The sequence below is a fragment of the Cynocephalus volans genome, chromosome 5, assembly GCF_027409185.1.
Source record: "Cynocephalus volans isolate mCynVol1 chromosome 5, mCynVol1.pri, whole genome shotgun sequence".
NCBI classification, from domain to species: Eukaryota; Metazoa; Chordata; class Mammalia; order Dermoptera; family Cynocephalidae; genus Cynocephalus; species Cynocephalus volans.
Genome location: NC_084464.1, coordinates 88,569,804 through 88,594,939, shown reverse-complemented (window position 1 = coordinate 88,594,939; position 25,136 = coordinate 88,569,804). Strand labels below are relative to the sequence as shown.

The 25,136-nt window shown below is 34.8% G+C and overlaps 1 protein-coding gene across 4 annotated transcripts in view; it reads right to left on the bottom strand.

The window, feature by feature from the left end:
• Positions 1-698: 698 nt before the first annotated feature.
• The window catches only part of LOC134378010 (cytochrome b5 reductase 4), an 87,984-nt gene continuing 63,546 nt past the window's right edge, over positions 699-25,136 (bottom strand). For 2 of the 4 annotated variants that reach the window (XM_063096904.1, XM_063096905.1), the window contains 7 exons: positions 23,811-23,933; positions 14,419-14,559; positions 12,791-12,943; positions 9,850-10,000; positions 9,456-9,542; positions 2,218-2,382; positions 699-1,263 (listed from right to left, as the gene is read on the bottom strand). In XM_063096904.1, the coding sequence (XP_062952974.1) occupies positions 1,209-1,263; positions 2,218-2,382; positions 9,456-9,542; positions 9,850-10,000; positions 12,791-12,943; positions 14,419-14,559; positions 23,811-23,933 (875 nt within the window). In that variant the 3' untranslated portion in view covers positions 699-1,208. Of the gene's footprint in view, positions 1,264-2,217; positions 2,383-7,176; positions 7,251-9,455; positions 9,543-9,849; positions 10,001-12,790; positions 12,944-14,418; positions 14,560-23,810; positions 23,934-25,136 lie in introns of those variants that run through there. The other 2 variants (XR_010023600.1, XM_063096906.1) reach the window with 2 other exon arrangements.

Below are 25,136 nucleotides of genomic sequence, written 5' to 3'. Positions count from 1 at the left end.
ATATTGTGTTCCTCTTGGGTACATCATTACTCAGTGAAGATTTGGCTATTTACAAAATCATTTACAGGGAAATTAGAGACTTCTCACACCCCCTATTTCTGTGAAAACACTGCTGCTATATTGAGTAACAATAAAAAATCCAATTTAGCTTGTGCTGAGCCACCTATGCATTCAACATGGTTTCCTCATGAAAAGCTCACAATAACTTTTCTCAATACCCTTTGCTGATTCCCAGTCTGTAAAAGTATTTGAAGGCTGCACAGAGCAGCAGGGAGAGAGAATAAGTTGCCCACACACCAGAGCCTAAGAGGGCTCCCTGCTGAACTGCCAGCCGTGGGGAAAGAAGCCAGCCAGGGAAAGAACCATTTAGGACAGAATGTTCCTCATTTTCCAAGCTGGTCTAGATGGGATCAAAAAAATTTAAAATTTAGCTCATTTCAAAGCACCAAATGATTATCTTAGGCCATGGGACTAGATGCTACACTTTTTCATTCTCTTCCCTGATGCCTTCGGTTTTGGATAAGAATCAAAATAGCTACCAAGGTTCTCCTAAGCTCTCTGATACACCTAGTCCAAACATGCATGTGCGAAGCATCTCCAGTATCTTTTACTGTTGCCTTTTAAAATTGCCCTTAAGACATGGCCCCATATTGTTGCATTCAACCACATTTGTACCACAAGGATTAAAAAGTACTTAAGTATAATTTTATTCTAGTCTGCATCAATGCCAAATATACACACAAAAATGTCTGCATCACAACATTCCATGTTTGCATATTATTAACATGGCATAAATGATCATTTCCTGAGTTAACAGTGCAATGTAAAATTTAATCTGTATTGCTAATAAGACATATTACAGAATAGAAATGTGATCAAAGTGATCATTTACATTATCTGTCATAAAACACAAATGCTTATTGTAGAACAGGGATACAATTTAAATGGTAAGGAAATTTGTAATTCATAACAAAGAATTCTATATGTATTTGTTGCCATGTTTGACTCTCCACGCCATACATCAATAGTAAAATAAGTTATGGTACAAAATAAAGCCAAGAAGTTACCTATACTGAACATTTGATTTCATTTAAGAACTTGAAGCCTGGATTCTAGTTGACCTTGTAGCGAAAATGTTCTCTTAAAAAACCCTAAGCAATCACAAATTTAGATAAACTAGTTGAATAAGAAACAATGATAGCTCTTCATTATGCTGTAAAAGTATGGATCTCATATTTTGAAAAGGTAAGATCATGCAGCAACCTGAAAAACAAATAAAAGCACATGTTTCTTAGGGAAAATGTTTAAATATAGTGAAATAAGATCAAAGTTTACCTTCAGAACCATAGTACTTTTCCATTTTCACCATTTTATATTTTTTAAAAAAACACAATTATTACTTCAAGAAAATTGACAATAATCCCTAAATATCAAATATCTAGTCAGTGTTCAAATTTTCAATTGTCTCATAAATGTTGTAATTTTAAAAATAGTTTAGTCAAGATCCAATTAAAGATTACTCATTGCACCTGGCTGATAAGTCTTTTAGCCATCTTTTAATCTACAGATCTCCTTCCATCTCTCTCTCTCTGTTCTGCAATTAATTTGTTGACAAAAACCAGATTTTTATCAAATTTTATCTGTTTAGCCTCCCATAGTCCTCATTTTGCTGCATCCTGTGGTACTCCTTAAAAATATATTCCTATGTCCTCTTATTTCCTATAATTTAGTAATTGGATCTAGAGGCTTGATCAGATGCACATTTAAGTCTTCCTGACAAGAGTACTTCATAGGTAGTGTTCTTCCATCAGGAGGCACATCATACATGGTTGTCTTTTTTTTATTTAATTGAAATGTATTGATTGTACATATTTATGGGTACAGAATTATATTTCAATATATGTATACAATGTATAATGATCAAATAAGGATAGTTAGCAAATTCATCATTGCAAAAATTTATTTCTTTGTGATGAGAACATTTAAGTTCCTATCTTTTTTTAGCCATTTGACAATGTACAAGAAATTATTGTTAATTATAGACGCCTAGCACTACTATAAACCAAAAGAACTTATTTTTCTTATCTAGCTGTAACTCTGTGTCTATAGTGCAGGTTCACATAAATAGAAGAAATTGAGAGATAAGTCAACTGCTTTTATGGAAGATCTCCCTTTCATGGTGTTGGGCATTTTGTTTCCTACCATGTGGCTACTCACCTTATTCCTTGTTCTGTGAATGGTGTTGGTCCACAAATGCAGATGAGGACTTTGGATTTGTCTAAACTTCTTCTTAAAAATTCAGAGAGAAGAGCTGGTGAAATGTATCCCTGTTTGCCATTCCATTCAGAAGTAGGTGCTGAGAGAACAAATTCAACATCAAATCTAGGGAAAAGAAACAGTTTTTGAAAGCCTATTATTTTAAACATATTATTGACATGTTACAAATTCAATAAAACATCCAGGCCCCCGCACCAAATAACAATTTAATATATAAATAATTAATACACTTGATAAAATACCACTGGAATAGATTATAAGTAAAGATTTAACAAAAACATACAGGTTAATCCATATTTACTAAGGAGTAGCTTTTGCTATAGATAAAGAAAGTGATTTGGTAAATTTTTATTGAACTCAAAAAGAAAGCTCCAAGGGATCTCAGAGAACTCCACATTTCTATTAATAATCTGCTTGTATAAATCATAATAAAGAGCGATTACCAGCAACATGTGCACTTTAATCTCTGGCTCAAACCTCTCCAGTGATTTCCAGATCTTTTAATCTATTTGACTTAGAAGCCTATTTGACTTCTTGCTGTTGCTGTCTCAAAGGCTCTCCACCTCAGCTTGACCCTGCCCCAAACCTGACATTATCACTGTTAGTAGTGCCATAGTCCACTTGGTTGCACAAGCCAGAAACCTGGGATCCTCAGAACCTCTCTCTGCCTCACCCTCCATATTTGAATCATTACCAAGACCTAGCTCCTCTCTCAGTCATCACTGCCATAACACTGCCCAATCTCCTTCTTCTTCCTGTAATGCTTCTACTACCCCCATCTCTTCAGTTCTTAGCTCAGATATCCTTTCCACAGCGCAGCACTGCGGCCCCACCAGTCTAGGGTTTTTGTTATATGTGTTGTAGAAATGTTTTCCTTTTCTTCATAGCCCTTACCTCAGGTTGCATACATGCAGTCACTAAGATGATTATTTTATTGTCTACTTTCTCCATTAGACCATAAACTCCATGAGAGTGAGGACCATGTCTGCTTTGGCTATCACTGTATCCCTAGCGGCCAGCACACAGGAAGTACTCAAATATTATGAAATGTTACGCAAGAAAAGGATACAGAATTAAAATGAGAAAGAAGAACATCAAACCAAGTCTCACCATGTAACTACAGACTATTTCTTTCCTCAGCCTCAATAATCTATTAAGTAAATTGCTGGTGAAAAGCCATAGTAAATCCAAAATTCTATGTTGTACCTGCTCTGTTTGCTCCATTTTAGCCATATTGGCAAAAAATATAAATTGTACTTACAAGGACAAGCCCCGTACTGGCATCTATGAAATTACATATAAAATGTATATAAATTCATAAGTGCATTTTTCTGGGAAGGTCCATAACGTTTCATCAGATTATCAAAGCAGCTGCAGAATCGCTGTCTTAAGAAATTTCAAATTATACATACATATGCAAATGTCTGTTTAGATAAAAGTTTAAAATTTCCCTCTTAAAAAGATACAAGATGGTCTCCTATGCCTCTATTTCCAATAAGCCAATCACTGGAATATAAATTAATGCTGATCTCTGTAATCTCCAATAAATACCAATGCATAATTTTCCTTTACTGGTATGCTTTAAAAAAAGAAACCTAGTCAGTAGCATATTTTCTGCAGGTATTTACTAACTGGTGGTAAATAACTAAGATCCTGATATGAACGGTGTAAACTTCTCGCACATTTTGTATTTACTCACATACGGTCTCTTGGCTGTACTTTTAGGCTCTCAATAGAGAAAGTCAACAGGCAGCATGGATACAATTTAGGATATTCTAAAGAGGTTGTTATCCTGCTTATCTCCCTCATGGGATGGAAAAGAGCTTAAGCTGGAGCAAGAGCAATCCCAAACTAAGATTCGAGAATTCTTTAATAAAGAATTTCTTCAAGACATGGACGGTTCTGATGGAATCTTCTCTCCTAGATTTTTCTGAATGAAGGCCAACTTACTGTCTGAAACAATTACAGCACTGAGTTGTTGGAGGCATGAGGGGCACATTAGTAAACACCCTGAAATTACTCTCTGCCCTATGATTTCAAAAGTGCCAAAAAGGACCAGGACTCTTGGAAAGGTTACTGGAAAATAAATTCAGATAACCCATAAAATGCAAAGCAGTATGAAAAATAAGAGAGAAAGAGAGAGAGAGAGAGAAAATAGATCTGCTACGGATGAATGCCTAAGTGATCTAATTACATTCAAGGTCTTCCATCACCTGATTTTAGCCTACCCTGTTTCTTCGACTGTAAAACAAGAGGATTAGAAACCCCACCATTAATTCCTTCTAATACTGATTCTTATACTGATATAAGGTTAAAGGTATTATTTTACAGTTATTTCACATTGCTCTCCTTCGTGCACTGTATTTATTTCAACAAAACTGGACTCTGCTATTGCTAAAACACTAGAACATCCTGGAACTCATGTCTTTACTCATGGAATCCCACTAACCCATTCACAATCCCACTTTTCCTATTCACAGAAATGCTAATTGTTTCCCAAATCCCAGTCAAAAACCCCTTCTTCCTTGAAGCTCTGATATCCTCGTCCTCACAAAAATGGAATTACTCTTTCTTCTCCCTAGACTTTTACAACATGCTATTTGTTCCTCTTAAGGCACAGACTCTACAGTTCCTCATATACTTCAGAATTTCTCCACCACTAAGGTAGTCTTACTTATTTTGTACTTTTTCCCAACGTCAGGCACATTTTGCAAATAGTGTGCACACACATGCTTAGAACGATGCAAAGGATCTTCCGTTGGAGCATAAAACTGGGTAAATAATCCTCTGTCCTTTGTGTCCCATTCCCTTGCTGCTTGGAATCCTTTTCTTTCTCTTTCTCTTATGTCCCAAACACTAACCTCCTCATCCATTCTAAATGAAAAATAACAACACTAACCAAATTAAATGTGCTGGGCACAATATTCTGTGCTGGGCACTTTACTTTTTAGGGGCTATTTGTCAAACTGTATCAATAGCCTTAGAATACTTTGATCTAGTGATTCTTCTGATGAATTTTTATCCTGAATAGTTAGAGAGATTAAGAACAACTTCTAGTAACTATGTCAAATAGTAGAAGATTGGTTAAATAAATTACGGTATGGCCACTTGACTGAATACAATGCACTTATTAAATAATGATGTTATTATAATACAATGATGTTATTAAACATCATGACATATTGAAGGGTTTCCCAACCAACAATACTGACATTTTGGGCCAGATAATTCTTTATTGTGGGAGGCTGTCCCGTGCATTACAGGATGTTGAGCAGCATCCCTGGCCTTGACTAATCACCCCCCAGCCCCCCCCAGTTAAATCAAAAACATCTCCAGGCATGAATTTCTCCTGGACAGTGGGGTTGCTCCAGGTCAAGAACCACCAGTTGAAAATATTCTATATACAGAATACACACAATATATTAAATTGAAAATGCAGTTATAAAAAGTAGTCAGTATGACTGCATTATTTTAAAAATCAAAACAAAACAAAAAAGTGGGTGTGTCTGTGTGTATATGAATGGAAAGATACAGACTATAATGTTAATAATTATTCTTTGGGTAATAAGATTATGGGTGATTTTCTTCCTTATGCTTTTTCTATAATTTTCTTTATAAGTATGTATTACTTTTATGAACAGAAGGTAAAATCATCAAATGCTGTCTCTAAATAGAATGTACTATCAGCTCTACTGAAACAAGGTTATTATTACCTCCAAAAATGACTGCTTTGAAATAAAAGGAAAATACTTGTTATATTTACATATTACAACTTGTCTAGAAGTCAACCTAATTGTCAAACTCTTCCACCCCTCAAAACTAGCTCTGCAAAAGCAGAGAACTCCCAGAGCCAGTGCATTCTGATGGGAGGGTGTAAGCCAATGTGTAAGACTGAGTCAACTGAGCCTTTTTAACACTGCTCATGTTTGAGAGGAAAATAAGTGAAATTTAATCTGGACTTCAATTTTACATAATAATTAGCTAGATCCAATATTACACATACGAGGGTACTTCCAAAGTTCATGGAAAGATTCATATTATCTTTTAATTCTATTTTTCCACGAACTTTTTAAAGTACCCTCATATTAGATCATATGCCAGCCTCAGTATCCATCCTTCCCAGGCCTCCTTGTTCCACAAGGATTGAGTGGAAAGCTGAGACCTAATTCTACAGAGTTGGGTATTTCACTTGTTTTAACTACAAAATATCAGAGAATTTTTTTTAATATTCACAATTCAATAATAATTTAACCAAGTAAGCATGTTCAGTTAACATTTTATCTTCATAAACTTTATTACTAAAACTAGAAGTGACATAGGGGAGTCAAGATGTGGAAGAAGGTGATTTAGTATATTAAAAATTTAATAACTTTAAATGCTAACTAAAATATAGATGTGACTAATTAAAATTACCTTATATTAAATCTGACTTTTGCTTTCTTTTTATGTATGGGACACACAATCATGTTTCAACTAAACAGTGCTACCAAAACCCATCAGTAAGCTTTTAAGTCTAGGATTCTCCTATTTCCACATCAATACTCAGAATATGGTAAAATTCCTGATAAATATTTCAAGGCCATCTACACAAGGATGGTCTTTTTCTTTTTCAGTGAGGGCCCGGCCAGACCTTACTCATAAAAGGCCATGAGTCTATGGGGATCACAAATCACATAATACTAGAAGTCAGTGCCAGGAGAGTGCCTGAAGCAAGGAGAACAGTCTCCAGAAAGAGGAAGGAGAAAGTAAGGTAAGAGAGGAGAAGATTAGGGAAGAGAGCACATATGAATGAGCAAGGGAGAGCAGGAAGAGAGAGAAGGAGCAGGAGAGGGAGGATAAAGGCAGGCCAGAAATCGGAACACTATCACTTCTCTCAGCAAGCTGGAGAGGATCACTCACCTGGTGAGTGCTGTTAGAGCCAGGCATCCAGAAGTGAAAAAAAAGGGGCCTTTCCTCATCCTCAATACTCCAGCCTATGCAATTCCACCAACCCAAATTAGGTAGACCAAAACAAAACAAAAAACACAGTTGACTTTGTTAAAAGACACTTTATGTTCAGAGGCTGTCAACACATTCCTTTTCACTGATTAATTTGTAAATCAAGTTTAACTCCTATCAATAAGACCAAAAGTACAGTGTCTACTCATTAAAATAATGGTAAGTTTCTTTTTAAAAATTTATATAATTTCTCTCATAAGGGAACTATCTTAAAGAACACCTTTGTCAAAAAACCATCAGAAATTTCTTGCTAAAAACCCCTAGCTAAAAAAGCCTACCTATGTCTGTTTAAATTTTTAAAAATTTTTGTTTAGGGAAACAGGAGCTCTAACAGTTAAGACAGAACCCAAACACATGTATATAGTGGTTATCTATAACCACGTTCAAATATCTGAGGGAGGGAGAGTCACAGTTTCCAAAGCATTTATATTATCTTCTCCTAACCTCATAAGAGTTTTATAAAGTAAGTAGGAAAGATATCATTATTTTATGTTGAAGAGAAAGACAGGCCCATAAAGCTAATTAGTTTTTTAATGAAGTTTCAAGCTAGTGAGAAGTGAAATGGGAACTAGAATTTAGGTCTTTAGGCTTCTTGATAAATGCTTCTGATTTTCCACTTTGAAATTTAGTGTAAAAGATACTTGAAAACCTAAAAATTCATATTTCTTTAAGTCATTCTCTAAATTGCCAAACAACTGCCTAAATATAGTAAATATTGTTAGGTTTATGTTTTAAGTATGTAAAGAATAGTAAATACTTCAAGGATAAATATACTCAGGTCATCCTTAATTTGTAAAAGTCATTTATAAAAGAGAAATGGGAGGATTATGGGAGACAACAGGGAGAAGAGATCACTGCATTACCTTATTACGGATATTCAGAAAATATTCAGAAGAACCTAGATCCCCCAGGACAGCTAACTGAGTTTCTAAGGCTTTAACTCCAACTTTCAAAAGGTCTAGAATTGTTTTGTGGGGTTTTTTTGGTAGGCCTAAGGCTGAGTTTTTAAAATCTTTTAAAAAAATTTTAATTGACACATTGTAATTGTACATGCTCATGGGGTACAATATGAGGCTTTGATACATATATGTTGCATAATGATCACGACAGGGTAGTTAGTGCATCCATCACCTCATGCATTTATCATATCTTTGTGGCAAAAATATTCAAAAGCCTCTCTTCTAGCTCTTATGTAATATACAAAACTTAACTGTTAACCACAGTCACTATACTGTGCAATAGAACACAAAAGGTCTAGAATTTTACTTATACCATACTATCAAAAACATAAATACTTACTTTAGGTATTTTGTGCAACTTAGGAAGTCCTGAAATTCTTAGAAATAGCTATTAATGATTACAAAAATGTTTTAGAGAGTATGACAGCTTGTCCAATTTGCTCTTCCTGTAAAAAATTTGTTCTGAACTTCCAACTGTTTCAAATCTTTTTAGGACAGATAGAGTATATGCTCATTTAAATTATCTTATTTCAGTTGACTGTGCTGGGCTCTTTTTTCAATGAAATAAAAATTTTCACTTTGCTATTCTTTCTGCCTCATTCTATCACTGAGTTCACCTTAACCAAAACTTTTTTCTATTGCCTCTACTAGCATTTCCCAAAGTGTGCTATAAGGACCACTAGTGATAAGACTATTAATAAGCATTAATGCAAACAAAGAAAAACGAAGAGAATCTTGTTGAACAATGTACAAGAAATCCCCCTCTTGGAAAGTCACAATGGATATTAGCATATTAATGGCTCTAAGAAATCCTGTAACACGTTCAATTTTGCTTAACGCATCCTCATCAAATTTATTTTAACTGCCCCATTATAACAAAAAAAACCTGTGAATTACCAAACTGGCTACACTGGAACATTTTCAAAGAAACTCAACTCAGTATAAATTACATAACATGATCATAAAGCCCAATGTACATTTTAATGACACATAAATGAGGTTACTTAGATCTTACCAGACAGTATTTCAGTATTTCTTGGGGGGAGGGATGGGGTGCAGGGCGGGCATCAACATTATTTACATTTAGAGAATTATCAATTAGTTTATGTTTTCCTTTGAAGGAGCTTCCTGGTCAATTCAAAGCTCCAACCAAAAGAGATGGGCCTAGATTTACTACATAGGTTTGAATATTTAAATGCAGAGCTAATACCAGTTCAATACCTTTTATCTTTAAATGCTAATTTCTCCAATTGGCTTCTCCAAATTATATCATCCTCTGTTTTATTGAAGAACATCAGCTTCACTTTCCTTAAAAGAAAAAAAACCTCAGAAAGTACTAATTAATTACATTTAAAATACACACAAATAAAAAGTCTAAAGTGAACTAGGGTGAATGCTTTTTAGTGTCAATTAGGTAACCAAAAGTATCAAAAACTGAAAGGAGATAAAAGAAACAAATTAGTAAAATATCTAGGACCAGAGGAGGCAGAGTAAGAAATGATGAATGAGGGAACAAGAACATGTCTATTAAGGTCCAGTGAGTAATCAATTTAGAATACCTTATACTAATGCAACAGCCTCTTGAAGGATAGTAATTAGAGATAAAATTACATACCTGAGATGGGGTATATTAGTCAAAGCATAATTCAGTATTTTAACCATTGGTGTGAAGCCTGTTCCAGCTGCCAACAAAAAGAGATCTTCTAATTCTTGGAACTTGGACATTTTTAAATTGCCCTCAGGATTGCTTACAGAAACAAAATCCCCTAAACAATAAAATATAAACTAAATCAGAAAAACAAAACAAAGCAAAACAAAAAACAAACCAAAAAACCCAGCAGGGAAACCAAGAAGGCTAAAAGTACCTTAACTTAGAGCACTGATGAGTAACCAGATAAAAACCTGCAGACTACATATGAGTCTTTAAGATATGTAAGGAGTTTTACGTTAGGCCCTCAAGTATGTCTGGATTATATCATTATAATCAAATTAATAATGAGGCTTCATTACGTCATTTCCCAACATTATTTCCCCAAGCCACCTGAAGTGTGAAATTTATAAACTGCTGCAAAGTACTTATCCACAAATTATCAATAAAGGATTGATTGCTAAACTTAATTATAAGTTCCTCAAAAGCATAATCCACATATACCTGTTCAGCATGGAACAGGGTAGAGAATAGATATTCCTTATTTACATTTTGATTATTAACCACAGTAATAGAATTAGTAGGAGGGAAAACTGAAATAAAAATGTATTCTAAAATCTTATGTTAGTAAATGTGCTAACCTCTCTTCCATTAAATTTTTGAAAAGACTTCTTGTTTTAATCAGTAAGAGCTTTTCTGAGATTAATTCCTATAAAAACAAAGCAAAATCAGAAAAGCAGTCAGCAGTTCTTGGAGCATGCTATGTCCCAATCTAGAATCAACACAGTTGAGAAATCGGTGCCCATTTTCTATAGTGCAGCTGAAATAACCACCACATACCACTCATATAAGAAAACTGCCTTTAGGACTAGATTCGGAAATTTTCAACATCATTTTAGAAATAAAAAATAAAGCTGTCTATAATTTTAAAATAATTTCAAATACTCTAGTTTATTTTAAAATGCTTGGATACTCACAATTTCCTTTGTTATTCATCGTAGGATAGTAAGAATCTTGCAGTAATTGATGAATTAAGTATTTGAAAGTAATAAAAACACCTTATTATAGTATGAAGGAACCATAAGATCAGAATGTCCTTAAGGAAAAGCCAGATACTGTTTACTAAAGAAGACTCAGAGGATGACATTAACTTGGTAACTTTTATCCATAGTCCAGTCCTTCCAATGCCACAAAATTGATTAGACTCGGGCAGGGTAACTGATGTAAATCAAATCACAAGAGATTGAAGTACAAAAGCCAGAACGGCAAATGATTTTCAGTCAGTGCTATATGTATCTAGTGACCTGAACATTACACATCCCACCCAGGGTTTCTCATTTCCAGGATCAGAACACTTAAAAGGCCAAAGTAATTACATAAAAGTTGCTTGGTGAACATGGGATTGAAGCAAAGAGGTGGATAACTTTATGGGAGCATTCATTTAGGCCATGATGAGGCTTCGTGAGTTATCACCACTCTGCAAGTGTACACAAATATTTGTGTCATGTCTAGCTTTCCTGGATGAAGATGAAGTAATACTTCATCTTTTTCTTTGGGCTTTCCTTTTCCATGCTCTATGCTAATTCTCCACCCTGCTTGTTCGCAAAATTTCTATAAATAGGTTATAATACCATTGGTTAAGTTTCCACTTACTATCTTACAATCATGTGTCAGTCCTTCCTTCACAAGGTGATATTTACCTTCACGACATTTGCAGGTATTCCAAAATACCTCAAGTTCACATTCATATTGTGCTTTACATAAGCAAGGATAACTAATCACATCCACTATGTGTATATTTCTAAGCTTAACTTTCAGAAAGTAACATAATTTTCTTTATTTCCAAATCTTAGTAATCCACTTCACTGTTACCCCCATGTACTACTAATGCTGCCTTAGAAAGAAGAACAGAGGATAGAAAAAGGAGTAGAAGCAAGAAGACAGGTCTCTAAATCTTAATAGGTCTCATTACAGTTCTTTTATTATTTTCTCAAGGTACATTTACTGACAGCCTACTATGTGCCAACTGCCATGCTACATGCTGGAAATACAAAGGTAAGTAAGACAATTTCTGTCCTTCAACTCAAAGTCCTATAAAGAAGGAATATATTTATTCTTACGATAGATCTATGAATAGAATGTTAGTTACTGGAGGGTTCACAGGAAGAGGGAGACTTCATAAAGGAAGTGATATTTTGTTTGCGTCTTTACAAGAAAAGCACTTGGCAGGCAGAGAAAGGGTTGAGGGGCATCCTAGGTGTGGCAACTGCATGTAACTATGAATGGGGATGACAAACTTGTGGAACTGCGAATAGCACCAGTATTTTCGTACAGCAAGAGATGAAGCTGGAGAGGTTGTCAGAGTCTTTGTAGGCCATGCAGAAAACTTAATCAGTAGAGGAAATGGGGACTCATCAGAGATTTCAGAGTTACAGAGCAACATGATTAAATCTATTTTCAGGGCACTTTGGAGAAAAAAATGGAAAATGCAGACAAACAGAAAGAGAAAGACACCAGTTAGAGTCCATTGTGAGACCAGTGAGAGGCCAAGAGAGAAATAACAAAGATTTGGTATAAGAGGATAGCAGAAGAGGTAGGAAGGAAAGATTAAAAAGTCACTGGGAGGTAGAATCAATAGAACTTAATGGCTGACTGGAGAGAGAAGGTGGGAAGAGTCAAGGATGACTGAAGTCTCCAGATTGGGTCAATGATGAACAGTGATGCTGCCAATAATAAAGACAGGAAATATGGAGTATGGATAGGTAGGATGGGACAAAAAGAAGATGACACTGGTTGTAGAGATATTGAGTTTAATATGTTTGATAGACTTCTACATAGAGAAAGCTAGAGGGCAGTTTGATCCAATCTAGAGCACAAATGTGCTAGAAAAAAAAGCAAAAATACTAACCAATCTGAAGATGATCAAGCTCTGGTGTGAAGAGTCCAGCAGAATAGATTTTGATCAAAAAGTAGATGTATTTATTGTTGGGAAGAACTTGTTCCTTGAACTCTGAGAGTAAGGAATCAGATACAGGTGTATATGGCTTTACTAGTTCTGTACCTAGAAAAAAATCACACCAAAGAAATTAAATTCTAAAAATCTAAAAAGCTCTTAATGAAGATAAAACACATAAATTTTATGATGTAATCAGTACATATTTAAAACTATACACCTAATGAATATATAATTGGAACTATGAGTTCTACATGTATATAGTATATATATGTGTATGTACACCCAAAGCCTATATGTGCTGAAATAATTTTAACAAATCAATACTTTACCCATAATATAAACAACCTGTTTTTATTAAGTGTGGCCTAAATTAATAGGAATATATGTTAATAAATTTAGGCAACCATCTATTCCATTAGCACATAAGCTTTGTAATAAGCCACACCAAAAATGGCATCAAAAGTTTACCATGGAGATGTAAGAAGGTATTTACATAATAATTTTAATTATACACCAAAATTTTAACAATGGTTACTGATGGCCAATGAGATCATTTGGAAGAGAGGAATTTCACTTTTTACTTTACATATTTTGAATTATTTTAATGTTTTAATATACTACATATTACTTTGGTAACTGAGTGAAAAGAATGTCAATCCAACCACTTCTAAGAATATATTATTTTTAAAAGGGGTAAAATAAATTAAAATTCATGTTATATGTTGAAGCTAGCCAAATTCCAAAGGGAAAAATCACCACACATTTGAAAGACCAAAACTTAATACATGGCTCCTTGACATGTACAAAATTAATCCATATGTATATTAAAATATATTGGCAATAATGCTTTAGGGAAGAAATCAGCTACTGAATGGTAACCTGGCATTAGTGATGATGAATAGAAAAATTAAATAGTGCCATTATAATATACCATATCTACCAAAGCCTAGCTGGCAGTATGTTAGACTGGTTGCTAGAAACACTATGACCAACACGAGAATTTTACCTTTTGCAGCTTCAAAAGGCCAAGAAAATGTTGGACATCAATAAGAAAGGTATTTAAAACAAGTAAGTGAAGTAATTTTAGGAAGAAAATGAGGTAAAAAGAATTTACAGAGTAAGGAATACACTTTAAGAGTTCCTTATACTGGTAGCAAACATAAGGAAATCATGTATAATCACCCACTCATTTTGAATTCTATAAATTCAACTTCATAAATGACACAGCCATTAGTGGCTACTAAGAAATGCTAGTATGAATTTCTAGTAGTTGTCTTGACCATTTATGTAATCCCTTACCTCTTTCCTTTTGGGTTTGTTAGCAATAAATTACAATGCTGGTGAAACCATCTCTCCAATTGGTAGTAATTTCTTTGTTCCGTATGATAATGCGGCACGGCTATAGTTCCAACATACAGAAAACACTGCATCCACAAACCTAGATTTTGGCTATCACTGAATCTAGCTGCCCAAAAAATTTATCAATAACTTAAATGGTTGCTTCCTAAAGAGATTAGTACTGATTCGGAATTGCTAATAAAAGAAAAAAAATGTTTCCCCAAAGCCTCTACTGACCTTACCTGTAATAGTTAGCTTGAAGTAAACATGTCGCCCAATTGGCACCTGAAGATGAGTGCTTGGTGGCAGCATCAAACAAAAAAGCTTCGTATCATGAGTAACATCTTCCTTGGAAATTAACTGGCACTTTCTGTAGTACAAACCTAGAAAGTGAGTCATTTTCTCTTACTGATACATACATTAATAGGTAATAATAGACCATTAAGAGAAAGCACATGCTCAGATTCTGCTCTCTAGAAAGCTTCAATTTCACTAAAATGCCCACACATTTAAAAAATTCCTCATATTATAAGGTTAATTTTTTTCATTTTATTTCCCGAGATATCTATTTTCTAAAACCTGTAAATTACAAAATGAGTGTTATTTCCTCATGTCTGTTATTACAGCATGTTAAAACCATTATGTTCTAAGAAATCAAAACCCAATTAGATCTTCTTAAATTCACTTTTTAAATAATTCCATCTTTTATGCTTTATATATACAGTTATTGTAGGAATAGCCCTTCAAGAAAGGCAAGAAAAATATACATTCTTATGTCTCTATGTTTGTGTATACGTATTATATATATGAATTATACAACTTTTTAACCGTCAAAAGATGATTAAAACAAAAAATAAACTTTTATGCTTAAGGATATAAGTTTTGGTAGTTGGAAAATTAATTTAAATGAAAAATTGAACATGCTAGGTTTGTGGTACTAATACACAAATAAAAGGAATCAAGTATTTCTATAAATACTGGAAATATTTGAAATTAATATCTCAAGTGCAGAAAATATTGTTTGCATACAGAGAAAAATAATACCATCTATTATAAAAGTTCTGAAAGGATTAATATTTTCATTTGTAAATTCTGTTTTGAACATAAACAGCATACCACCGTAGACTGATGATACTGGTTTGTTTCATTATTTCCTCTCTCATAAAACACTATTTACAGAGATGTAAAGAAATCAACCCTGACAATGCATTTCTTATCCTAATTATTCTCTTTTTTTAAGCCTAAAAATAAAGTAGGTGCAGAAAGATTAACTCCAGATTTTAGAGAGTGAAGGCCCAACAGCTAATAATAAATGATTAATGGAAAAAACTAAAATTTACATATAATCCTAAGAAATCATCTTGGCCATTCAAGAGAAGCTAAACCCAACTTCTCTTCTGCCTTTTGCCCCCCAAAGCTCCCAGTCACTCAATCTTTCCACCTACTACAATGGTAGTTCAGTAAGTACATAAGTTTAGAGTGCATCGCTGCACACAAAAATCTGAGGGCCTCTCTTCAGGTCACCTCACTTTAGTGCCAGACCGTAGGCTTGGACTAGATTATGCAAAAGAGCACCACTCTAGAGTCATCCTGGAAGGCCTAACCAGTACTGGACTAACCAAAGGTCAAAGGACATCCCACCCACAAGGAGAAATGAAGGTTCAAATAAATGATCTTCTTATCTCTTCCTTTAGCCATTTTCTGGGACCTAAGGTGAGAATACAACCAGAGCCCCACATACTATATGTATAAATATTTAAAAGTTACAAATCAGACAAATAACTGTCAAATAAAATATGTCCGGGCCGAGCCCGTGGCGCACTCGGGAGAGTGCAGCACTGGGAACGCAGTGTCGCTCCCGCCGTGGGTTCGGATCCTATATAGGAATGGCCGGTGCACTCACTGGCTGAGCACCTGTCATGAAAAAGACAAAAAAAAAAAAAAAAAAAGTCCTATGCTGTATCTTGAAATATATACCTTTATAATGTCCTAGAAGGCTAGATCCAAACTCAGGATTCTTAAACCCTTCATACTATCACACAGTGAGATGGCAGAGGGATGAGATCTGCATGCCCACTGCCTGCCCCTCTTCTGTTGGCACTGTCTGACACTCAGTGTAGACACATTAGTCCATTTGTTCATGCTCATCCCCTAGCTCTCCCCATAAACAGCCCTGGCCACTCCTTGGGTAGAAGTGGAGCCAATTGGGCAGGGAATTGTAGGGCTCCAGACACCTGTAGTGTGGTGTTGAAGGAAAGAGGGTGAACTCCAGATGAACACTTCTTGCCCTTGCACACTCTTCACCCTGTGGGAGGGGTGTGGCTGGAGGACAGCCACGTGGGGCTCTCCAAGTGTGGAATCCAGGGAAGGTGCCCCTCTTGCCCAGGTTGAGTGCTTTCTTCTAATCAAATTTAGTGCATGTCTTCCTGATAACTTTATTGCCAGATGAATACATTCATCTTCTGACTCGATAACTTCTATTCTAGCATTTGCCAGAAAAGATCTGCTACAGTAAATATGCATCTCATCAACTATACTTAAAACACAAGGGAATCCTGGGTTATAGTGATTTACTGACTTTCCTTGTGAGAGCGCTGACATAGCATTCTTGCTATTTAACACTGCTGAGAGACTTTCAAAATTTTTCCTCTAAAAAACTGACAATTTCAAAGGAACATCCTAACTATACGCTCTAAAAGTTTTAAGAAAAATTTAAGAAAGTTTTCATCTTTCGATTGCACTGAAGAAAAAGACAGCACAGATGGATGGGAACTGCAGCATATGAAGAAAAAAAGTACACAGCAGATAGATGGTGCTGACTACTTCAAGTCTGGAAAATGCCATTATTTAAGTGTCAGGGTTTTGGCTTCATAAACACATATAATTATACAAGAAAATGAGAAATTGAAAATAAATGTAAGATGGTCAAACAAAAACATAAGACAAAAATTTCTACCCCAAATAGCTACCTTCTTTTAATAATATACATATAATATCAAGATATTCAGGGTAACACAGAAATACTGAGGATAATATGATAATTTGGGCAAACTTTTTTCTTAATGTTGAAAAGAAACTATATTTTCCCTTCTAAAAGACAGAATTTCACAAGGCTAAAACAGAAAACACAGGCAACGTCTTCAATGGGAGATGGAACAGAAAGAGAACACTGGACTAAAAGTCCCCATTGCCTTCAGTTGGGGACTCTTTGCACCTAGTACATTTTCAAAGCACTTGGTCACTCTTATTTTCCCTGCTGGAAACAGAGGCTTCCAGAAGCTAAAAAGCTTGCCCAAGGTCACAGAGCAGCTGGAGAAGATGTGGGATGGAGCAACATGTTACTAGCATTTCTTGCCCCAACTCAGTAGACTTTAAGAAGTTTGAGAACCATGCTCTAGACTAGAATATTGTTCTGTAGAGTCTTCCTGATTATTTTAACCATGTCAGTCGAAGCACAAACACTTACAAATTTTCCCTTCCACTCTTTACAACTCCCTATTAACTATTTAATATCCAAATTAAGGAACCAGTTCAGCAAGTCAAGATTCTTCCCAGGTACATCTCTTCTTCAATAATCCCATTCTCTACTGTTCTGATCAACCAGACTTTTTCTTAGCATTCTTTACTACTTTCAATTACCTAAATGTTATTTACTTATCTCCTAAATTACAATCTACTTTTTCTCATTTATTCCTGCAAGAACTTCCTGAACCACAGTAGGGCAACCAATTAGTGGGACTACACACATACACACAAAAAGCAATCTATGGAAAGGAAAAAACCCCAAATATGCTAACATCTACAATATTTAAATATATATAGACATAAATACCTAAAAATGACCACACAGAAAAAACTATAACCTACAGCCATTCAATTCAATAGACATTCCATTTAGAATTTTTCACAGTTCACACAGCAGGGGCCAGGCTGATTTAACCTTGCTAGCTGTCCTTCCACGACAGTGACCCTGATGAGCAGTGAACTTGACTGCAGGGATAATGTTCAGAACACTTGAGAACAAACTATTTTCAAGCACTTTACCAATGTTTATTAACATTATGTCTACTGATAAAATAATTCGAACTCATGAAGTCATTAGAATAGCCTCCTATATTGAAGAAACAAACTTCAAGTTAGTACATACTTTTAAAAATACTATATAACAGCATGTATTTTGTTGTTTTTAAAATTATTCAGCCTTTTCACTAATTTTGATAAGGCTTCCACTTAATTTTTAGTAGTATACTTTTATTATCCTCACCCAAACCACTCTTGTATATATGAGTAAGAATATATTCACAACATATCTTCAAACACAAGAGATGATAAATATGAGGGTACTTCAAAAAGTATGCAGAAAAAAAAGTAATTAAAAGATAATATGAATCTTTCCATGAACTTTTTGAAGACCCTTTGTATCTATGGACACATATCTATTTATATATTGGGATAAAACATGATGAAGCAGAATGCTCAAGGACTGAGAATTTCCATATATGATTTTTATATTAGTATTATTAAATTGACAATTCCTTGTTTTAATTATTATTGTTAAAAAATATTCCTAAAGTGTATTAAGATGTTTTACTACCTCAAGGAGACTGATGTAAACTGAATCTCTTTCAAAGCAAAGATTTTGCAGAGTTAAACATTAGCCTTAAGCTAGGAGAAAGACAGATCTTTCTCCAAGAGTAGATTCAATGGGGCCCTCAGACAACAAGATCATATGGCAAGAATGTCATTAAATTTAAACATTTCTATGCCTATCACCTTTCCACTCATTTTCCTAATAATTAAACCAATATTGTATACTGAAGTGCTCAAATCACTTGAATTCTAAGTTGTTAAACTTCTATTTTAGTATAGTAAATAATTTTTTACTCAATTACAAACTGCCTCATATATTTCACACTTCTTCAGATTTCATATACAGGCCATTCTGACAGAAAAGAAAATAAGATAACAAGATGCCAAAGCATCTTACAGTTATTGTGTAAGCAACGACTTTATGCCTGCAGGGCAGAAGAGGCAGTTTAAGAAGAGAGCAAAGCACAGTGAAGATTTTATTTGCTATCCACAATATTTCTTCATTTCTAGTAATTCTGATTGCTTATTTATAGCAGCAAAGGAACATGGATATACAGGGAAATGTTGGTGAGAGGTGAGGATGGTTCTTTCCACCCCTGCAAGAAGATCTGTTCATTGTGAGGACAAGCAGATTACCAGGAGAATTACATGCCCTACAGAAAGTATGAATTAAACGACTACTTCCAGTGGGTCGATAGCACATTTACAAGTACACACGGTGTGCGCACAAGTGTGTGTGTGTGTGTGTGTAGTATCGGTAGCTAAAGAGCCCTGATAAAAATATTGGTGAGACTATGTGAAACTACCATGTTTTTATGTTAAAAAAAACTGTTAAATATCAGCTATTTCATACAGTTCAATTTGAATTTAAAAGACGGCACAGAGTGTGTGTGTGCATGCACGTGTGTGCGTGTGTGTGCATAAGCCTAAATGCTTATATATGGCTGTTGACATATCAAAATTCTGACACAATTTAAAAAAAAACAAAACCTCTCTTAAGGCTAATTTACTAGATTGTTTGGTGGAAAATCTTTAAAGCTGCTTTTACCTAGTGGTCAAAGTATTCATACTAAAGGCAATAGCAATTAAAATAAAATGTTAAGTTGGGTATAGAAATAGTAATCCAATTTCCTACTGGTTTCTGACCATTAATAGACAAGTTCCTCAACCCTCTCTCTCGCTCTCTCTCTCTCTCTCTCACACACACACACACACACACACACACACACACACACACTTCTATTCACTCATAATCTTCACCTCTGGGGAGAAATAAATTAATTGGGGGCATCACACTTATAAGTAGAAGTCTGGTTCCATTCACACAGTTTAAAATATTACCTACTACATTTGGATTAAAGTAAAAATGAAGTAGGAGTTTCTTTTCTCTGGTTGATGTTCTTTATTATATTTGAATCTCTCATGTAAGTAAATTCTAGATTTGACATGAGAAGACACTGTATTAAAAGTTTTTAACATATATGCTTATTTTCAAACTAAAATTCTTTTAGCCAAGAAACTTTAGTAAGATGAAGCCAGCATGGTAATATCATAAAGGTCAATAATTTTAGTAATACATGTTGAAAGTCTAGGAACCACATGATGGGCTAGCTAACAATGTCTGAGGCTACCAATATAGCAAGTTGATTATACTTGGGTGATGTAAGCATTCAGCTTTGCTAGCGAATAAAATAACCTATAGTTTTTGTCGTGATTTAAAGAAGGGAAAGGAGAAAGAAGAAATTATCTTTGGTAATTCAGTCAAATAAACAAAAATACCACCCAAACTCTGAGTCATTTTCCACAGCAGAAAATCTACTGTACTGAAAAATACGAGGATACTTCAAAAATTTGGGGAAAAATGTGATTAAAAAATAAGACGAATCTCTCCATGAAGTTTCTGAAGTACCCTTGTACATCTATGGTTCAATATCACATAAGAAAACTAAAGCTTTCTTTTTTTTTATGGTGGTTCAAGACCCGAGGAGAAATTTACAGTAGGGATAAAAGAGTTCATGGAAAGCCTCAGGAAATTACAGAGAAAAATACTTGAGTGATGGTCATTCTAACTATTTCTAAATGGAGATCAGCTTTGGTTCTCAGTATCATTTATTTCTTGGACTTGGTTTTTATCTGATTTGCTATGATTTTTCAGTCAGTAGATAAGTCAGATAATTTCTGGGCAAGAGATTGCACTCTAATGATATCTCTTTTCATTTTATGGACACTTTCCTATTCTTTTCTGATTGCTAGACCATGCTATTATTCCTCTATATCCTCTTTCCCTACCTAATATCATAAATCTATCATAATCTATTTGAACTTTCTTGTATACTGCTTACATTTTTCTTTCTCTACAAACTGCAAAATGCCTGACACAATATGTATCTAGTAACGATATGTAACTATACCTGGCAAGTCCCTCACAGGGTTTTTTTGCTTTGTTTTTCTAAATGCCATGGATCTCACTTGTAAAACGCTGCTTAAAATTCACCTCTTTCAGGCAGTCATTCAAGATAACATTCATCTATGTTGGTTCACTTTGGGCTACCTCAAAAATATGCTCAGTTTGTACTATATAACTTGTCCTGTTGGCCTGTTTCTTTATAAAAGTATTCCTCAATCTCATGCTTGTCTATGTTCTCTCTTCTGTATGGAAAAATAATTTCTCATGCCTTTGTTTCATACCACAGTGTCTAAAATAGCCTTCTATATACAATGTGTACTCAAAATAAGGCTGCCTCATACTTTTCTGAAAATTAATTATTTACAAAAATATTTTTATAATTTTGGAATAATACAAAATATATATTGGTCTCTGTCCCTGGTTCTTGACATAGAGCTCCTAAGACCTTTAGAATTTCTTGAGTAATAGGAGTGTCTGACACAGAACTACTAAATCCCTTAGAATTTCCTGGGTGACAGAAAACATCTTTTGTTCTAATAAGGCAAGTCTTGGTTGGCTCCTGGATAGCCTCAAGATGAAGGGTTGATTGCCAGAGGAACCAACCATGTCATGAGAGGACTGAAACTTTCAGCGGCATCCCCAGAGCTCCAGGGAGAGGGAGAGTGGCTGAAGGTTGAGTTGATCGCCAATGGCCATGATGTAATCAATCATGCCTAGGTAATAAAGCCTCCATAAAAATGCAAAAGGGCTGAGTACATGGAGATGCCTGGAGGGTGGCATGTCCATAGAGGGCATGGAAGCTCTGCACCCCTTCTCATATACCTTGCACTATGCATCTCTTCCATCTGGCTATTCACCTGTATCCTCTGTAATATCCTTTATAATAAATGGGTAAATGTAAGTGTTTCCCTGAGTTCTATAAGTTATCCTACCAAATTTTCAAACTCAAGGAGAGGGTTGTGACAACCCCAACTTCTTGGCGATTGGTCAGAAGCACAGGTTACAATCTGGGACTTACAATTAGTGTCTGAGGTTGGAGGCAGTCTTCTGGGATTCAGTCCTTAAACTACGGGGTCTGCACTAACCCTGGTTAGTATCAGAATTGAATTAAATTGTAGGACACCCAGTTGGTGTTGCTACAGAACTGGCTGATGATGTGGGAGAAATATCTCACACATTTTGGTGACCAGAAGTGTTCTGAGTAGTGAGAGGTGAGAACAGGAAAAAAGTTTGGTTTTTCCTATCTCATACAATAATTTAAAATATTTATAATAATTTTAAATATTTTAAACTGAACACATGCAGTTAGTTCCTTCTGAATCCCCTAAAACAACAGCAAAGAGATTTTCTTTATGTGTTTGTGGTTGTTTTTTAAGGCATAAGCCCACAATGACAAAAAGAATAAAAATTAGAGATGAAAGCAACAAACTTTGGGAGCTGACAAGGCAAAGAGATGACTGGTAACTGATTCAGCAGACCTGAGAAAGCTGAATCCTAAGCTAGAAGTGTAGAAAGCCAAGATTCAATCCATTTACAATACAAAAATCTCTGTAAGGCTCAGGCACCGGCAGGACCAAATACCCCTGGAATCAAAATCAAGGGGGGGCTAAAAACCACTTTCTGGATGTAAGTTCATTTAAAAAGATTGGATGTCCCCACTAACCCCCTGAAGCCCTCCCCTACTTAGTGCAGCCACATGTGTGACCCTGTTCCATCCTGGCAAAATATCAGAAGTTTGCTCTCTGGAAAGTGTAAAACAAAAGTCTCTGGAAGACACAGCTGAATAAATCTCCTGAAAAGTAGAACAAAAGGATAAAATTAAAAATAAGAGAGAAAAGATAATTAGAGGACTGGTTAAGGAGGTTAAATATAGGAATACTTCTAGAAAGACAAAACAGATCATGGGAGAAAGAAAAATCAGCATCACCCAGATCTGAAGGTCATAAGTTTACAAAGGATGAACACCCAGCATGAAAGATGAAAACACATCCACACTGCAGCATATCATTGTGAAATTTCAAAACATTTGGAACAAGAAGGAAATCCTACCAATTTCTAAAAAGGAAACACAGGGTGTGTTCACTTTGTGAAATTTCATCAGGCAGAGCACTTACAATATGCACTCTTTTCTACACTCATATATATGTTAAACTTGGAGAAAAAGCTTTAAAGAAAAGGAAGGAAATAAGTGGCATCCTCCTTTAGAAGTAAACTGAGAAACAGGTTTACTGAAGCAGAAAAATATTAAACATGTCTTCCTTAACAGGAAAAAAAAAAAAAATCAGATGTGCATAGAACGCATAAACTTAAACTTGTTTTTGCATATTTTATAAAAAGGGACCTGAAGGAGTGAATGTTGGACAACAGTCTAAGCACAAGTGGGCTTATCCATTCAAAGTATCATTATGTAATGACTTTGTTATGCCTAAACATTAGATAGTACAGTCTGAAATTTAACCTCTATGGGGAAAAAAAAAAAATGGATAACATACAATGACCCTTTCACACTTCTTAGAGGGAGATTATAAAAGGATCCTTAGTTTCGTTCCACAGTAGGCTTCCAAACTCTGGTACAATTGTGTCACTAACACAATAATTTCATAGACATGAAGTTAACATAATAACAGTGCAGCATACCTGTATCTTTCTTTGGAATAAATGAATTATGATTCTCCAAGGGATGACCAAGACATTTCCAAGAGGCATTCTCTTTTTTCTTTAGGACAATCTCTATTTTTCCCATATTCTCAACAACCCTCACTGAAAAGATAAATTCCATTTGCATTCATTGGTATGAAATATAAGATTTTATTTTAAAACCAATATTTCTCTAACAGTCCAAATATCTTGATCTAATATGAATGACACTGATTATTAGTGAGATAAGAAAAAGATTTTGTTCACGTATTCATCAAAATTGTTTATGCCTTATATGATAAGTCCAGCTTAATTTATTTTTTAAAATTCATTTAATTTTTAATTTTTATTTTATCAATATACAATGTAGTTGATTTTCATGTCCCTTTACTAATTCCTCTTTCCCACTTCCCTCTCTCCCCATCCCTCATCAACATCATATCTGTTCACTTGTCTTAACAAGTTCAAGGAATTGTTGTGATCATTATTATCTTCCCCCCCTCTTTTATTTGTTTGTATATTAATTTATTTTATTTTATCTTTTAAAATTTATTAATATATATATATTTTTACATTCTAAGATGTTATGGAGCAGTTGGGGGTAGAGAAGAAAAGAGGGAGGGAAACAGGGCGGGAGGAGGAGGAAGGGCATGGTCGAGGCTCGTGGCATCCCCCTCATTCAGGCAGGGGAGACCAGGGGGCTTCCAGCCAGGTGGCTTGGTGGTTGCTGGGATGGCAGCTTAATTTATTTTAGATTCAGATTAACCTCTTTCAAACTAATTTATCAAGGGTCAAAGTAATACATATTGCTAGTTTCATACAAGTTAAAATATAGCTGTGGCAACTAATTAACACACAGCTAAAAAAAAAAAAAGTAGGGCTGAGATATACAAATTAGCCATTAAATAAACTCCTAAAAGTAAATTTAATTTACTCCCTTTTAACATTTCTTAGCTGGACTCTGAGGAGTTCTTATCAGTAAATTCAGTAGCCCAATACTGACCTAAAACACAAAAACAGCCCTAGGAGAACAAGTCCCTAGTAAATATGGAGTATATTAATACAGTACATGTGAATCTTTGATAATTAAACACCTGTTAGGTTATCTTCTTGTTTTTGAATGATTAAAACAGTTTAGAATATACAGGTATAATAATAAAATAGACTTTTACACACTGATTTAAATTTTAGGAATTGAACATGCTCTTAAATGCCTAAGCATGTTTCATTTTTCTTTAGAAATAATGTAACTACTCTCCCTCACTATAAAAACAAAACCCAGTAACAATTTAACAACTGTTTAAGATAGATTAATCAAATTAATTC